The sequence below is a fragment of the Vitis vinifera genome, chromosome 13, assembly GCF_030704535.1.
Source record: "Vitis vinifera cultivar Pinot Noir 40024 chromosome 13, ASM3070453v1".
Classification (NCBI taxonomy): Eukaryota; Viridiplantae; Streptophyta; class Magnoliopsida; order Vitales; family Vitaceae; genus Vitis; species Vitis vinifera.
In genome coordinates this window covers 5,309,881-5,326,073 of record NC_081817.1, presented here as the reverse complement: position 1 = coordinate 5,326,073, position 16,193 = coordinate 5,309,881, and the positions used below count along the sequence as shown (strand labels likewise).

Sequence of the window (16,193 nt, the reverse complement as noted above, 5' to 3'; positions counted from 1 at the left end):
TGGTCAAACTCTAATGTGTCCCTTTTTTTCCCCAACTAATCTTCTCATAAATGATCATTAGAATTGTACCAGCAACTTGAAAATATAAATATTATGCTTCAACTGTGATGCAAAATTTGGATATTCAATCTCTGTTGACAAGATTTACAAGAAATGGTACCATCTGTTGCCTAATGTTAACAGAGAGGGAAAAAAAAAATCCCCGAACTGCAAATTAGAGAAAAGAGGCCACATAAATTTAATGTATTTTCCTTTCTTTTTTTTTTTTTCTTTTTTTTGTTTATTTTCTCTCAACTTCCATTGATGCAGTAGAAAATCTAGCAGAACTCTGTTTAAAAGGAGGAACGCCAAAGTTGCGAAGTCCAGTAATAGTGACCCAGGCCTTCACCTGGAGTCCATGATTCATGAATAAACATCCTACGACCTATTTGGGAGTTGATTCCTCACCCGATCTCTTGTATTCTGGCTTCAGCTCGTATGTTCCTTGGTTAGTTCCCTTGTTGTTGTAGACACAGAGATCCTTCAGCAAATCTTTCAGAAATTGCTGTGGAGCATCTGTCAGTTAACACAGAAAAAACAGCAGAACAAGCACCAAACCAAAAAAAACTAGTTCACCCATAAAATATTCATTCATAGACTGCAAATTTTCAGTTTTTCACTAATTGGAAATTTTGATCTGATTATAGCAAATGGATAGCTCCTTACAAATACAGAGTTTATATTGCAATAGCAAAGCAGGATGCTTTACCAAGGGTTGGTTTAGTTGTACATACTAATTTAACAAACCCTCATGTTTGGATTCACGGTTGCAAAAGAGCTCAAGCATTCAATTATGGAAATTTTCATTGAGATCAATAATTAGTATGCCTTTTAACAATACCTGGACAAAGAAATAAACATAGTAGAGTTGCACACTCCTCAAAGGTTTTTTTTCTTTTCTTTTCTGACTGTCAAACTTTTTTCGGTTAGTAGTATTGAACCTTAAACCACTCATCCATAAACCAACTCCTTGCCCCCTGAGCCAGTCCCCAGGGTCTACTATTGTTAAAGGCAACTTAACTACCAGTCAAGAATTATGTGCCCCTATGTAGATGATGAAATAATTATTAGTCAAGTGGCAACTAGATGGAAAAAACTAGAAGTGGTGCAATGGATTTTTGAAGATTTCATACATGGACAAAACAGTTTTGATTTAAAAGGCTTGGTTGGACTAACTGCTTAGGAAGAATGGTTCTAAATAAGGGTGCAGGCAGAAGATTACTAAGATTAAAAAAAAATGAACCTCTAAAATTTATGCAGAAAGGAGTGAATAAAAACATACTTCAGGTTGGTCTGTCTCCTGGATCAGCTGTCTTAAAGTCCAATTTGGTTGCCTTTCAAAGAGCTTAAACAAAATTTCTTCCATCTCTCCCCGGTCCCTTCTTGTTCTTTTCATGTCCGATCCCTTGGTTGGCATTTTCTTCTTATCCTATTAAAAAAGACAGCAGCTCTCCTTATATGAAACACTAGATGGTCAAAAATATGTTCCAAGTTCCAACATTCACATACAATGGCAAAATAAGGTAAGTACCCTGCAAACAAGCAAACACAAAGCAAGACTTAAGAAAGCTACACCCAAAAAAAGGAAGTAGCCATGCCCATACTTACACTGACTGCAGAAGCTATTACCATCCCTGGCATAGGCCGCATATGTGACCCATTATCATTGTCAATCACCTGAGAATGGGATTTAAAGAAGTAGAATAAGACTAAAGAAAATGTATCAGGTGTCATCACAAATGTATGAAGCAATCACTAGAACCTGTATCTGTCTACTTTTGGTCATATATTTGCTCGTCCGCTCACGACAGAGTTTACCATAGTTCTGAATGTTTTCATTATGGGGCTTCATGTCAAATTTGTTAAGTATTTTCCCCTCCACTGCAGTTCTTCCTACAATGAAGGAATTGCATCCACATTAGTGAAATTTGCCAAACTGACAGTCCTAAAAGAAAAATATTAATTAGTAAAGGCACAACACAAAATAGAAGCTAGCTCATCACATTTAGAAAATAAGTGGGCTATGGCTCTCCTCATTCTCCTTAACTTCCCAATTCAGTTCTAGAGCATCTCTAAGGTATGAAAAAGCAATAAAAATAGTGGCATACAAAAACAGAACTAACAACAAAATATTTTCAGAAGGATACAAGGATAAACTGTATTCTGATCTAGGTCCAACTTACCAGAAGTTTGATCAGGAACTTCCATTAATTAATGGCATTGCTTTTTAGATCTAATTAACAAGTTCAAGACACTGCCCACATACAGAGCTCTTTATCCTTTCCCTTTTTGAAACTATTTGTTGCAAAACGATAAATCATTACTGGACTCCTTTTTTTCTACTACTTATGAAAGCCTAAATTTAAGCCTGACTGCAGCATCTCTATTCTCCTTTTAGGATTCTTTTTAAAAAAAAAATGTAAATACAAAATATAAACTACAACCACCCCTCATTACTTTAATGTTACTTTATTTTTCAAAAAAAAAAAAAAAAAGTGAAATGATAGAAGTGAATAAAAATTTAAGTCCTAATTGAAATATGAGATGAAAACAACAAACCAAATAGAGATGGAAAGAAATTCTTTTATCCTCTTTAAAGCAAAGTATTACCATTAGAAGACTTTAAAGATAGTAATACACATGAATGCATACATATATAACTAAAATGTAGGAGTGACCAGAAACACAACAAAATAATGTATCTTCATCCTTTATTTGATTTTATTGTTGTTTGGAAAGGTCCTTAAGTTGTAATGAGGTTTTTTTTCTCTATCTTTTTAGGTGATCCTTGTATACATAAAAAAAAAAAAAAAAGTATGTCCATCCTCTACAGAATTTATTTCTCTTTAGGAAGTTCCTTACGGTGTAAAACAAGTGATCATTGTATGCATCCAGTATGCATGGCTTGTGCTCCTATTTGGTGCTTCTTTTACACATCTAATTTACCTATTAAAGAGGGGAAAAGAAAAAGTGAAGTATGTCCATATTAGAACTCTAAAAGTTCCCCGTAGCTTCTATGAGAACAGATCCAAAAAACCAATACCGACCTTGTGGGTACCCAAAATTTCCATGTGATAGATCATATGGGGTCCCATTTGATGGCAAAACAAATACAGCAGGCTGTCTCCGCACTTTCCTTCTCTTCCAACAAAACTTCCTTGCCAGCAGGATAAAAAAGGACTGAGCAGAATCCAAGGGACTCCAAATGTAGAAAATAACAGTGGACATAGGCTGCAACTGGTAACACAATTACTGAGAAAGAAATTGGTTGGTTCCTGTTTGCACATGTCACACCAAATTCAGTAAAACCTACCCCTCTGCTGCTGGTCAACTGTCAGAACCCCCCAAACACCACCCAACACAAAAACACCAACCTTAGATGGGGCACTGGAATCCCAGAGTATTGGCAATGGGAAGGAAGTATTGGTACCAAAAATAGCACTTTGTGAAAAACAAAAGCAATCAGTCTAGAAGGCTTCCACACCAACTTTGTCTTCTCTAAAGTCAAAAATTCCAAATTCAAATACACAAGGAACAAATGTTTTATTAATTTCTAGGCTTGAAGCCTTCTATGAACCAAGGGTTTCGATCTGAGATGGACATACAGGATCAGAATCTCAGCTATTAGTGGCTCGTTCAGGCATTAGGTTGCTCACAACAGCCAGGAGTAGGTTAGCTACCTGTTTTTCATTCTCCCACAGCCCCTAGTTATTCTTGGTGAAAAAAAAAAAAAAAACTCCACACACACAACAAGTGTTTCCTAAAAAGTGTTTCCTACCTTTTTGTTGTTTTAGTTGCTAAGAAAGGAGATATTTCGCTTGGTTGTAGGTAAAGTAGAGAAACTGAAGAGAAAAAGAAAGTTTTTAATTCTTATTATAAATATTTATATTTTTGTTTTTGCTGTTTGATTGTTGAGGGTGGGGGGAAATTTTTCTGATTGGGTGCAAAAAAGGTAGAGAAAAGGAAAAGAAAATAACATTACTTTGATTTCACATTATGACTACTAAGGAAGTACAAAATTTTTGTTTAGTTGCCTTGAAACTAGATGAAACTAACAGAAATTAAAAGATCTTATTTTTCCTTTTTTGAACTTCATTTTTATGTAATTTTGGTTTATGAGGAAGTAGAGATTTTTTTGTTGATTAATAAGAAAGAGGAGGGGAAAAAGAAATTGACATTTTTATCTTTTCAAATTTTACCTTTCTGTGTTTGTTGGAGCATGATATGTATTGTAGGCTCAAATCATAACAACTTCAACTTTGAAAATTGATTACTTAACATGGTATCAAAGCTTTGGTTAATTGGAGATCTCAAGTTCAAGTTCTTCTCCAATCTATTTATCTATCTAATAATGTATCAATATGTGATTTGTCTACAGCTCCCACATGGGTCGGACATGTGTGAGGTTGGTGGGGGTATAGGAGGGTGTTTGTAGCTTAAGCTTTTAAAAAAATTGGTTACTCAACACCATTGTTTTGGTTGATGAGAATTTGGTAGTTTCAATTTGTTTGTTGAGAAAGCATCATTGCCTAAATTTTAACAGCTTAAGTGCACATGAGAGAGGAAGAGTGCTAGAGGAGCATGATATGTATTGTGGGCTTACTTTAAGCTTTTAGGAAAATTGGTTACTCAACACTATTGTTTTGCTTGATGAGAATTTGGTAGTTTCAATTTGTTTGTAGAGAAAGTGAAGGAAAAGCAGAGAAAAATGATTTTTTTTTTTCAATTTCTGTTTTATAATATTATGCTTGATGAAACAAAAAATTTCAGTTTGGTTGTTCAGAAAATGCAGGAAAGGAAAAAAAATATGATATCATATTTCTTGGTTAATGAAAGTATGAATTTTTTTGTCTGGTTTCCAATAGAAGGAAAGAAAAGTGCCACTTAGTTTCCTTTTGTTCATGAGCCACTCAATGCTTGGATTATTGAATCTTGGATTTGATGCATGCATTCAATGCTTTATTGGAATTAGAAAAATGTAACAGATACATGTTTATAGATGACATGTCATGAAAAATGACTTCAACTTCACATGCTAAAATCATATCATACACATCCTTCCATAAGAAAAGAGTGGGGAAGGAAAATTAGAGACAAACACATGAAGATGGACTGATTTGCACTATAACGGAGTAAACTACCCAATTGACAGAGTATAATAGAAGCCTTCCATTCATGCAACTCAATTTCATGACAATAAAACAATAGAAAATATGCATACTCACCTTGAGATGATTCAGAAAAGACAGCCATTGGGATAAAGTCTTGGGACATGTCCATAGAGTAACACTTAGGTGCATTTCCAGATTCGGTGCCAGCCAATTCCATAGTAAACTGATCATAATTTAAATTATGAATTATAATTGGAAGTAATTTAAAGATCCAGAGAGCCATTCTCCAAAATTAAGCAATTTGTACTTTAGTATTTCCGAAGCTTTGAGACCTTGAACACATTGATGTGCATGAATGTGGCATACATAAAACTAAAAGTGCCAAAAATGCTCTATTGCCCAGCATAAAACCACAATGAAATATTAGACTTCACATAGGAAATTGAATTGGTATGTTGAATATATATATATATCTAGACGCACATATAATTCTAAGAAAGTTTTAACTCAGAATATCAGCCACATTACCCTTTAAATATTCTCCCGAATAAACTTTGTTAGCCAACAGCTAACACTAACAGTTATATTGATTAGTTCAAAAGAGGATCCTAGTAGTGACAGCTTAATTAAACAGTTTGAATGAATTTCTAATAACAAGAACCCAACAACTAAGGGTTAACACCAGTAATTTGGCTGTTTTTTATTAGCTTTACTCAATTTACAGACTGTCGTCAAGAATGATTCTACTAGTTAAAACACTCGTCCATTATTTTCCCACACACTAAGCTTTCAATTTCTTCGCTTTGCCTACCATTTTTTTAAAGACTAAACAAATTATAGTTCTCAACAGCTCCCACATGGTGCAAAGCAAGAAAACCACTAGCGACACACAAGAAAGATTTTGATTCGAAAGCAAATGCATGTACACAAGCAAGAGAAATCACACAATACAAGAAAAATACTTATATTAGGTTCAATTGAATTGAAGTCACATTTTTCTGGTCCCTAAGCAATGAAAATTTCTAAGATTTGAAATTTATTTCTTCCTTTTTTTTTCCTTCTCAGTTCCTTTCTTTCCTTTTTTTTTCTTTAAATTTAGTTTCCCTCATTTTACACATTTAATCAGCCAGCTCACAGGGTAAATCATCATTAAACACCACATTACCAGTTCATAATCAAATGCATGCTCATGAGCAATCATAAAACCCTAGAAACAACAAAATACAAGCCAGCTAGCTGCACAATGCTCCAGAGGCTGGAATTTATTAGGGTTATTTGCATGGGTGGGTCAAAATAATCACAAAATTGGAAAGATGACTCTCCTCATTAATTTTTTATTAAAATTTGACCACCTTTGGACAATTTTGCCCCTCTGTTTTATTTCCCTACAAAAGCATTTTTTTCTCTTTCGTTTCTTCTTATCCACTTTAATCTCTCTCTAGACCCATTAGTATCTCTAGCTCTCTAGACCGAACATAACTTCATCTCTAATTTAGTCTCTCAACACTAAGACTTTATCTTCATTCAATTACATCTTATAAAGCCCCTACATGATTTCTTTGTAACTTTCTTTTTTCATTTGCTTTTTAACTCACTCTCTTCCTTCTTAGTCTCACTATCTTTCTTTCTTGATTGATGATATTCTAGGAAGACCTTTTCTCATCTCATGATGTCCTCATGAAGCTTTTTCTCATAAATCCATGTTCTCACCATCATTGCAACTATTCCAAAAAAAACAAAAAATAAAACAGACAATTAAAAATAAAAATTTGAGAGTAACATATGACAACTCATTCTTCTTTTTGTTCTCATTCAAGATAGATATTGCCAAGTCATAAACTTGATGTAAATTAAGAAAAAAATTTACGATACATTATGATTAAGTTCATTTATAAATAACTTGACTAGGATTAAGTTCTTAGTCATAATGATTACTTGAATTGTACTATAGTTAAGTTTCACTTAAAAATAACTTAATTGGAGTTAAGTTATGTTTCATCTACAAAGAACTTGATTAAAGTTACGCTTTTAGTTACAATGTTTATTTGAATGTAAATATAATTGAAGCATTAAGGTTGAAATCTCAATTCTTTAATCAGTTGAGTGTAATTCAAGGTTTTTGTTAAAAAAAAACCTGTAGACAATCATCAATTTTTTTTTTTTATTTAAAAAAAAGGCCAACAACACCAACTAAAATCTAGAGATTTAGCCAACTTTCCATTCGACCTCGTCTTCAACATTATCAAAGTTCATACAAAACTAAAAAAAAAAAACCCTAACCAAGAACAAAGAGAAAAATGGAGAATGTGCAGAATCTTCAAAAAAGAAAGAAAGATGAGAGAACTTTGCTCTCTAATTTTTGAAGCCGGTAAAACTCTAATCTTTTATCAGTTCATCTTTGCTCTAGGACTTGAACTTCACTAAAAAAATGGAGGTGGCAGAAATGAGAGGAAAATGGGTTAGAAATGAGAGAACAATGATGTTTTTAAAGGGATTAAAGAAAGAGTAAAAATGTCTTAAATGGGTCATTTCCTGAATAATGAATAAGGGAGGTCATTTTTAGCCATTACAACCAAATATCCCAATTTATTATCTCGGCAGGGTCACAAACATCCGAAAATTCAATATCTGGGTATCCAAAGTTCTAAATTCTAGTTTTTTCTAACTTTCTCTCAGCAACCAAACAGACCATCAGCGCTCATCAAATACCACAAAAGCCACGCCAAAAGAACACAACAAGAATACAGAAAATAAAAATCTGTTTATTCAAAAGCAAATGTATGCACAGAAAATTCATAAAACCCTAAATGTCACACAACATTTGCAAAGGGAATAGGCTCGGTTAACTGAATGTTGGCCCCCAAAAGCATATATTAAAAAGAAAAAATTCAATTTCTCCGCTTTTTTTTCCATCTTCTCTCCGCAACCAAACATACCATTGACTTCCAAGTCCCATCAAACGCCAAAACTTCCAAACCCAGAAAATCCATCACAACACCAAAAAAACCAAAAGAATAAAAAAAAAACCTCGATTCGAAGCACGAAACAACCACAAAGCCCTACAATGACAGTAAATAAATCAACACATAGAAATGCGTGATAGTGCGTACACATTCTCGTGTAGAGAGAGAACACGTACAAAAAAATATAAAAAACAAATAAATAGAGGACCTGAGGAGGAGAATCGTCGTCGTCGTTGGCGAGGAGAGGGTCGAGGGAGACAATGACCTTGGCGACGGGACGCAGAGAGTCGGAGGCAGAGGAAGAGCTCAAGGACCGAGACACCACCGGCGGGCACTTCATGAGCCAGACTGCCCTTTCCGATCTGCTGGTGTCCACATTCGCATTGTTGCTGCTGCCTTCAGCCATGGCAGAGCTGCTGGGAAATGGAAGAAACGGTTTTTCAGAATCTCCCTCTCTGTAACCAACGCCTCCCTCCCTCTCTTATTTATATATTTTCAGACCCGTGGTAGTACACCGTACTCGTCAGTGCGCGTGGGACCCAAATTTGACACGTGGATTTGCAAGAAGAAAAAAAATACAGATTCCTTGAAAATGCCGGTTTTAGTATTACCCATTTCAGCCCATTTATTTCAAGAAGGTAAATTATTTTTATTTTCCACCTCAGAATTCATAAAAATTGGTAACGACAATTTTTTCTTCTACTTTTTCAGTTTTCTCACTTGCCACCTCGGACACTTCCGAAGGTGATCAAAAGTTTTCGTGTGAAGAACTATAATAAATTATTATAATATTTTTAGAAAATAATTTTTAATATAAATGAATATTTTTAATGAAAAAATAAAAAACCAATAAACCATTTAAAACTAACATTATCGATTTGGATTTCAATTTCCGGTAAAAATCAAGTCAAATCCACATTTTAAAACTTATATATAATAATTATTCCATGTTTAATGACATTAATTCATTACTTTTATATTATTATCAAATTAATTTCTAAATATATTCACTAGATTTTGAATTAATTTTTTTTTTTAACATATTTTGAACACCAAATCAAATTCAAGTAAATTTCAATTAGTTTTAAAAATAAAATAAATTTCGGATTTAAATTAACTTACATTGTCACATAAATCAAACTAAAATAATCTCAATTAAACGTGATTAGATTCATCAAATTCAAGTAAATTTCAATTAGTTTTAAAAATAAAATAAATTTCGGATTTAAATTAACTTACATTGTCACATAAATCAAACTAAAATAATCTCAATTAAATGTGATTAGATTCAATTTTTTCATCATTAAAAGATCTCTTTTGATTCGAATATAAAGCGAGCATATCAATTCATCTATTCTTTTTTTTAATAAAAACTTGATCCAATTATATCATATTTATAGTGCTGTTCCCACAAATGTTTTGAAAAAATACATTTTAATTAAAAATACTTCAAATAAAAATTCAATCAAGGGGGAAAAACCATATTTTTCATAAAAATGAATGACATTTTGAGTCAAGAACATGGATTGAAAAATCAGAATATTTCATCGCAATATTAATATTCAAGGTGGCTACCAATTATTGGTTAAGAGAAATTTCGGCAAAATATCACCATTGGTGAAGGACCGAAATTTTGGCAACAAAATATGATGTGGGATGTCTGTGAGGAAGAAATTCTAATTACCGATAAATTAACAATTTATTTAAGAAATTGCCAATAAATAAGAGATTTTTTTTATATTGCCAAAATTTTTAAAATTTGTGTTTTTTGTTTTTTAAATTATTATTTTTAATTTATCTTTTATTTTTAATTTTTATTAACCTTTTATATTGTATTCTCTTTTTATTTTTAATTATTTTTCATATTGGGAAAAGTGAGATTTGATTTACTATGAAAATATATGAAAAAAATAACCCTAAAAATTTTTAATTAGTATTATATTTATCTATTTAAAAATAATTTGAAACACATGCACTTTTAAATAAGTCATCCAATTATTAAAAAAAAATATCATTTTACTTGTCATATCATTCAAATCAATTAATAAATAGACTCCATGTTTATATTTTATGATTATTATTATTTTATTATTTAAGATTTTTTTTTTCTCTTTGGAAACAAACAACTCGTAAGATTCTTATTTTAGTTTCTTAAAAGTTTAGGAAATATTGTCAAACAAATCCTATTTAATTATAATTACTAATTCAAAAAGTAATAAATTTAGTAATATAAAATAATTTTAATTATGATTAATTTGTTTAAAATAAAATAATTATTTTTTTATTTTTTTATACTATATATCAAAATAAAACCATATTGTAAAACATTTTATATCTGAAAAACTCTTATAACAAATTTTATTTGCTATTATATTAAATAATTATTAATATTATATAATAAATACAATTTTATTATTATTTATTTATTATAAAGAATATGAATTTATTTTTAACTTATTAATACTAGAATAAACTCTTTTTTCCCTTTTCAAATTCTTACTTTATAATGTTTCTAGAGATAAAATCATAAATAAAATAATAATAATAAAATATCTAAAATAAATGAAATATCTACGTAGAGGAGTTTAGTTTTCAATTTATTTGGATGTTATGGCAAGTAAAGGGATACTTTTGGAAATAATTTGATGACTCATTAAAAAATGCATGTATTTCAGATTATTTTTAAATAGATGAAGATAATACTAATTTAAAATATTTGAGGTTTTTTTTCTAAATATTTTCATATTATGGAATCAAATCCCATTTCTCCCTTTCATGTTTATTTCATTCATTCTATTTTAAAAAATTATCATTGTTAGAAAAATTAGACTAATCCAACATATGGTAACCCTATAAGGGGGATGAAAAGGGTAATGGTTTCTTTTTGTAAATTTAAATAGTATGAGTGTAATCGATAATTATATGCAAGTATATAATAAAAAAATATAAAGACAATTGCATGTAAAGTAAAAAAAAATAGGGAATAAAAAAGGCAAACACAAGATTTTATAGTGGCTTGGTGCAACCCGACTTACATCCACTCTCCTTTAGTTTCAATCCTAAGCTTAAAGTTTCATTATTTCAAGGCTTCTAAACCAAACCTTAAAGTAACAATTGGATTATGGTTCCAATCCACTCTTTTAGACTTTTGGCTCCAAAGTACCTTTTACAATCCTCGAGAGATTCCTCACTCTTGAACAACCTCTCAAGTGATACCCCACACTTGAGAAATTCTAAGTTATACCTCACACTTAGATTATTCATCTCAAAGATATACAAATAATTTCATAAAATCCTACTTTAGGTTCAAATGATACAAGAAAAACTAGGATTGAATGATGCACTCAAAATATGTAAGTTTTAGAACAATGGTGCACTCAAAAACACTATTCCAAATCTCAAATATATTCAAGAAAAGTTTAGGAAGGTTAAACTTATGAATCAATGAAGATTTGAGTTTTTTTTATAGAAGAAAACGACTAAACTAGACGTTGGGGGTTCAATCGGTTGAGTTGGGGGTTGACCGGTTGACTAGTCTTTAGCATTTAATGTTTGACAGGTGATAACTGGACCTCGACCGATTATTGTTCATACATTGACCGGTTGAAGTGGGGGTCGACTAATTACTGTTCACATATTGACCAATTGAACAACCGTTCTGGACGAGAGAGAAGGTTTTTTGCACCTCTTGATTGGTTGAGTTGGGGGGTCAACCCACAAGGTTTTAGTTGAAAATATGAAATCATCAAATTTTAAAAAATTTAAAACAAAATAACTTTTGGATGATTTTAGTGCATAAGTAAATAATATAATGTACGAAAATTTTAGTGCACCAACAGCCTTACAAATAAATTTTATTCTTCTTTTTTATGATTTCTTTTTTATTTGATTTGTCTTTATGATAGTCAATTTGGAAATCGTTTTGCATAATCACACTTGAAATATAATCATTAGTTTTAAACATTGTTTTGTTATCATCAAAACCGAGATTAACCAAACCTTGGTTTCACAACTATCATTTAACTTTTGTTTTTTATTTTTATTTTATCATTTTAATTTTACTTAATTTTAAATGTTTTTATTTTAAAATATGAAAAATATAAATTTATTAAAATTTTATTTTAAAAAATTAATGAACTTCTAATATTTTATAAATTAAAATTAATTTGATAAGATATATTATTAATATAATTTTTAATCATTTTTATTATTTAAATAAATTAACATTAATAACAAAAAGTTATCATCTTAATTTTGCAATAAAATTTTAGAAATTAAATCATAAATAAAATATTTTATATAAAGTGATTGAATTTTTTATTTAAAATATAATAAAACATGTTGTTTTTAATTTTTAAAATAAATGAATATAACTATATTAAAGAAATTTAAGCTAATATTTTTTTTAAAAAATTTGATAAATATTATCATTGATTATACTTATATTAATTATACTTACAAAATAATTTTAATGTGTATGTTATTGCTTATTTTATCATTTATTGAAAAATTTTCAAAAATTTTAATAAACTTTGAATAATTTTTATCTCATCCACCTCCCATATAACCATAAAATTAAAGTATTAATATTTTCATCATCGATCAAGAATAACTAAAATGGGAGGAAGTGCATATTTTTTAGATTAAAACTAAAATCAACATAATTCAAAGTGGGGCCCACAATATCACATTTTAGAAACACTTGATTAAAAGGGATAATATAATATTCATATCTGAAAAATATCATTTATGTATTAAAAATTACATTTGAAAGATTTGAAAATCTCCCCTTAAATACAAGATTGAACACAAATCGTTATAGAATATGGCGGCTGGGCCATTCAAAGAAGCCTTACCATGGACCCATTAAGGCCCACAAGGACTGGGCTGATCGCATGCAGAGAAAGCCCATCCACCAGTTCATCGACCCTCTAATAAAGAGGCAGACCGCCTCTAGGGTTTTGTGGAAAAGGTCGCCAGAGCCACAAATCCACAGTAGAGTGAGAGGTTAAAGAGACGGCGTCGTATCGTTGTCCCCCTTGACAGAACTCTCAGTTTCGTCTTGGCCCTCGTTTTTGCCCTAGGGTTTTATTTTGCTTCTCACTTTATCTCAAAATCTTCAATGGCGGTGAAACCCTCCAAGGCCGACAAGAAGATCGCTTACGATCAGAAGCTGTGCCAGCTTCTCGACGAGTACACCCAGATTCTGATCGCCGCCGCCGACAATGTCGGATCCAACCAGTTGCAGAACATTCGCAAGGGTTTGCGTGGAGATTCGGTGGTTCTCATGGGTAAAAACACCATGATGAAGCGCTCCATCAGGCTTCATGCTGAGAAGACCGGCAACCAGGCTTTCCTCAATCTTATTCCTCTGCTCGTCGTGCGTTTTCGCTTTCTTTTCCTGCCCTTTATTTCACTGGAAAACGTTTTGCGGGAAAAAATGTTTTTGTTTTTAATCAATCGAATGGATAGCGTTTTGAGGGAAAAATTGTTTCTATTTTATTTTATTTTTCAATTAATCGAAACAGACTAACTGTGTGTGGTGTCGTTGGTTCTTGAATTAGGGTAACGTGGGGCTGATTTTCACAAGGGGTGATCTTAAGGAAGTGAGCGAAGAGGTTGCTAAGTACAAGGTGCGTTTGATAGATTCTATATTCTGCTTCCGCCTTGTTGTTGTTGTTGTGTGTTTTTTTCCCACTTCCGTTTACCACTGGTTTGTGAAAACAGAGAGTTCGATAAATGTATAATTGTTTGATACCTTCCATGCTAGTTTCTTTTACCATGGAAGGGAGTGGGCAAACTGCTCCAAATAAGGAAAACAGCAACTGTCATAGAACCCATGATTTGGTATAGTGAAGGATAATGTGATGAATAAATTCCCCTTCGATCTAAAGGCCAGGGCTACCCTCTTCTCTAGGCCTTTTCCCCAACTAGCTTCCCAAGCAAAAAAGCTCGCTTTAGATGGCACCCATGAATTCCAAATAATTCCATTGGAAAGGAAATTGACCTCACTTCAAATAAACAATTAGCGGAACCTCCCATTATTCTGATTTACACGTTCTTTAAATTTTACTTCTTAAAGACACAGAGGATTTATTGATGAAATAACTGGGTGGAAGATATTGGCAGGACTGATTGAGCTTCTGAGAATGATTAGTAACACTACTTGGGCTTTACTTTTCTTACAAACTTTCAAGTCATCCAAAGCTTATGAATCATATCATTCCTCATGTGTGCATACATGAGTACGGAATTTCAAGGTGCTTCACTATTTGGTGTTTCTTGTACTTTGTGCCAAATCTTCCCCTGCCTTTCAGTTTAATGGATCTTGATTAATTCTAGATTCTTACCTCCTTTCTTTTTTGATTTTGATAATGTGTACACTGCCATTTTTATTGATCAAGACATTTTGCTTCTCAGTCATCTATTTCTGTGTCTCTAGTTTTATATAAATTCTTATTGCATCACAGTGTTCAATTTTCTGTGCTAGTTTGTGTCTTATGTGTAAAATTGTTGTTGGGAGTCTCAACTACCAGATAGATGCTCTTATTTTGCAAAATTAGAAGAAATCCAAATCGAATGAAATTAACATGTAAACTAAATTACATGCATCTACTTTCTGTAAACACTTAAATACATGTATACACCCTGGAATATAGTACTCCTTCCACTATCAGTCTTGTTTTTGTTTTACACTTTTGACACTTGTATGCTTCAAGGCGTGCGCCAGTGTTTGACCTGTATGCAAATTTAACTGTTGTTTGTACCGGGCTTTGATGTTTCTCTAATACTGTGGATATCTTCTCCATTATTAATAATAGGTTGGAGCTCCTGCTCGTGTTGGATTAGTTGCCCCAATTGATGTCATTGTCCCACCTGGCAACACGGGACTTGACCCTTCACAGACCTCTTTCTTCCAGGTTTGTAGACTCAGTCAATAATGATTCCCTATTTTCCTTTTTGTTCGTCGCAGTTGTTTCTCATGCTACTACTTTTCAGGTGCTTAATATTCCAACCAAGATTAACAAGGGTACTGTTGAAATTATCACCCCTGTGGAGCTTATCAGGAAGGGTGATAAGGTGGGTTCTTCTGAAGCAGCCCTACTTGCCAAGCTTGGGATAAGACCCTTCTCTTACGGTCTTGTCGTTCTGTCTGTTTACGACAATGGCTCAGTGTTCAGCCCTGAGGTGCTTGATCTGACAGAGGAGGATCTCATGGAGAAGTTTGCTGCTGGTGTCTCCATGGTTACATCACTTTCGCTTGCTATCTCATACCCAACCCTAGCAGCTGCACCTCACATGTTTGTTAATGCCTACAAGAATGTTCTTTCTGTTGCTGTTGCAACCGATTATTCATTCCCCCAGGCTGATAAAGTGAAGGAGTTCTTAAAGGTTTGTGATGATTGTATTTATTACTTTTAATAGACTCTGTTGCTTCTTAGATCATCTTTTTAACTTGCAATTCTTTGGGCATTTTATTGACCCTGTTTTGAATAAAATGAATGCAGGATCCTAGCAAGTTTGCTGTTGCTGTGGCCCCAGTTGCAGCTGCTGATGCTGGTGGTAGTGCTGCTCCCCCGAAGGAGGAAGAAAAGAAGGAAGAACCTGCTGAAGAGTCTGATGATGACATGGGTTTCAGTTTGTTTGACTAAGTTTATGTTGGTTATGGTTAGACATGAACACCGAGTTCTTTACACTTAGTTTTGGGGATGATATCCTGTATCCTGTATCTTTAGGAGGATTCTTCAGTTTTTATATCATGTTTGGATGTTGTTTTTGATGAATTACAAGTACATGCATTTTTGACTCACATTTGCAATGTTTTTATCATCGATATGCTTTATGCATTATGGTGATGATATCCTTACTAGTTGATTGAAAGTTATCTCGAACAAATGCATCTAATGTTTTTGCCATTACTTATTGGGAGAGTGTTTGTCTAACTAGGCTATATCAAGGAAGAGATGAGCATCTCAAATTTATGCACCCGATTTAGTGTCACAACATTGAACATTATCCTCGTATTACCATCATCTTAGATAGATTGTGGGACATGAGTTTTATACCACTTCCATTTAAA

At 32.4% G+C, this 16,193-nt stretch overlaps 2 protein-coding genes across 4 annotated transcripts; one reads left to right on the top strand and one right to left on the bottom strand.

Annotated features, from left to right (window-relative positions):
• Window positions 1–105: 105 nt before the first annotated feature.
• Window positions 106–8,584, bottom strand: LOC100263243 (uncharacterized). Of its 3 annotated transcripts, none has more exons than XM_002274766.5 (6): window positions 8,322–8,584; window positions 5,265–5,373; window positions 1,802–1,932; window positions 1,648–1,716; window positions 1,322–1,468; window positions 106–544 (listed from the first exon to the last, which is right to left on the bottom strand). In XM_002274766.5, the coding sequence occupies exons 1-6, from the start codon at window positions 8,517–8,519 to the stop codon at window positions 425–427; spliced, it is 774 nt and encodes a 257-aa protein (XP_002274802.1). In that variant the 5' UTR covers window positions 8,520–8,584; the 3' UTR covers window positions 106–424. The 3 variants fall into 3 exon arrangements, with proteins under 3 accessions (XP_002274802.1, XP_059598072.1, XP_010658424.1); XM_059742089.1 differs by lacking the exon at window positions 8,322–8,584 and adding an exon at window positions 3,087–3,314 and having other exon boundaries at window positions 5,265–5,344; XM_010660122.3 differs by having other exon boundaries at window positions 422–531.
• Window positions 8,585–12,931: 4,347 nt separating this feature from the next.
• LOC100254737 (large ribosomal subunit protein uL10) lies at window positions 12,932–15,923 on the top strand. Its single transcript, XM_002276806.4, has 5 exons — window positions 12,932–13,493; window positions 13,678–13,746; window positions 14,935–15,033; window positions 15,113–15,505; window positions 15,622–15,923. Exons 1-5 carry the CDS (start codon window positions 13,236–13,238, stop codon window positions 15,763–15,765), a joined length of 963 nt encoding a protein of 320 aa, XP_002276842.1. The 5' UTR covers window positions 12,932–13,235; the 3' UTR covers window positions 15,766–15,923.
• Window positions 15,924–16,193: the final 270 nt, after the last annotated feature.